Genomic DNA, 1,897 nt, shown 5'->3' on the forward strand with positions numbered 1-1,897 from the left:
ACACGGTTGCATGCACACACATGTACAAATACACACTCACCGGTACACACACAAATGCACAAGACACAGTACCTGCATGCATGTGTGAGCGCACGCACGCACACATGTACACACGTGCATGCATGCACACAGGCCACACACATGTACACAACACATGCATACACACATTTACTCACACATATACCCACATGTACATGCACGCACTCACACGCCTGCAGAGAGCTCTGTGGGAGAGCCCACGAGGGAATTGGCAGGACAGCCACCCAATGACACCGCATCCCAACCCCCATGCACAGCGACACCTGCCCCTGTGGGTGGTGGCCCTGCAGCTCACCTGTGCTACCTGCGTATTAACAGGCAACGTTCCCTCACAGGCTGGCAGTCTGAAGCAATGGGCGACTGGAGCCTCCTGGGGAGACTCTTGGATGCTGCGCAGGAGCACTCCACGGTCACGGGCAAGGTCTGGCTGACCGTCCTGTTCATCTTCCGAATCCTGGTGCTGGGAGCCGGGGTGGAGTCGGTGTGGGGTGACGAGCAGTCCGATTTCACCTGCAACACCCAGCAGCCGGGCTGTGAGAACGTCTGCTACGACAAGGCCTTCCCCATCTCCCACACCCGCTTCTGGGTGCTCCAGATCATCTTCGTGTCCACGCCCACCCTCATCTACCTGGGCCACGTGCTGCACATCGTGCGCACGGAACAGAAGAGGAAAGAGCGAGATGCAGAGCAGCCGAACGGGGACGGTGACCGTGGCCAGAAGGACAGGCCCCCGGTGCGGGACGACCGGGGCAAGGTCCGCATCGCGGGGGCCCTGCTGCGGACCTACGTCTTCACCACCATCTTCAAGATGCTGTTCGAGGTGGGCTTCATCGCCGGTCAGTACTTCCTGTACGGCTTTCAGCTAAAGCCAAACTATGTATGTGCGCAGCGGCCCTGCCCCAACGCCGTGGACTGCTTCATCTCCAGGCCCACGGAGAAGACCATCTTCATCATCTTCATGCTGGCCGTGGCCTGCCTGTCCCTCTTTCTCAACGTGCTGGAGATCTATCACCTGGGCTGGAAGAAGCTTAAACACGGCATGACCCAACGCTATAGCTTAGACTCCCCTGAATTTAGGATGGGGCCCTCAAAGCCCGGGAGTGTGAGCCCACTGCCCCCTTCCCACTAGGCCCCGGCCATCAGTACTGTGGGGTGCCCGCCTTACTGCACTCGCTCAGGCACCCACCACAGTCATTCCTGGGACCCCTCTTCCAGCAGTAGACTTCAGTGTCATAGCCCTAGCCAAAGCACAGGGCAAGGGCCACCCTGACAAACTCTATGACAGCAGAACTGGGCCACCCAGGAGGCGGAGCAGCAGCTCTCAGTGAGGAAGGCCACCCCGCCAGTGTCCCCGACTTCCTCTAATGGCGTTTGGTTCTTGCATTTGGAAATTGGGTTCATTTCACCGACGTCATGAAGAGGCCTGCATAGATTTCTCATACACCATCACGGAGAATCAGAACTATGAATCCCACTCAAACATCCTTTAAAAATTAACCTTATGAAATTAAGTGGTTTTTCAGTTTAGCCCCGCCCCCCGCAACATTAACACTTGAATTCTTTAGCAATCCTGAATAAAATCCTTTTTCTGAAATTTTTTTTCCTGTAAACTTTTTCTTCTCTTATTTGTAACATTAATTTATGAATCCTCAACAAAATGAATTTTTACAGGACAGTGTTACAAGATTTCAAAGGGTAAATGCCTGGAGATAGTATAAGTAAATTTAAAATAGAGCACGTAAAAATTAAGGGCAGAAAATGTATCTCTCTTACTAATTTGTATCACATCTCAAAGCTCAGGCAAACTCACTCTCAGATTTCTTATTGCCCAGAGGACTATTTTGCCTTAGCATTATAA

The 1,897-nt window shown here is 52.9% G+C and overlaps 1 protein-coding gene across 1 annotated transcript; it reads left to right on the top strand.

The window, feature by feature from the left end:
• The first annotated feature begins 391 nt into the window (after nt 1-391).
• Nucleotides 392-1,456, top strand: LOC105292143 (gap junction alpha-3 protein-like). The gene is given in 3 exon segments (XM_011360245.1): nt 392-1,203; nt 1,205-1,320; nt 1,323-1,456. Coding segments are annotated over 3 exon segments (1,062 nt in total).
• Nucleotides 1,457-1,897: the final 441 nt, after the last annotated feature.

This window comes from Pteropus vampyrus, unplaced genomic scaffold (genome assembly GCF_000151845.1).
Source record: "Pteropus vampyrus isolate Shadow unplaced genomic scaffold, Pvam_2.0 Scaffold52, whole genome shotgun sequence".
Lineage (NCBI taxonomy): Eukaryota > Metazoa > Chordata > Mammalia > Chiroptera > Pteropodidae > Pteropus > Pteropus vampyrus.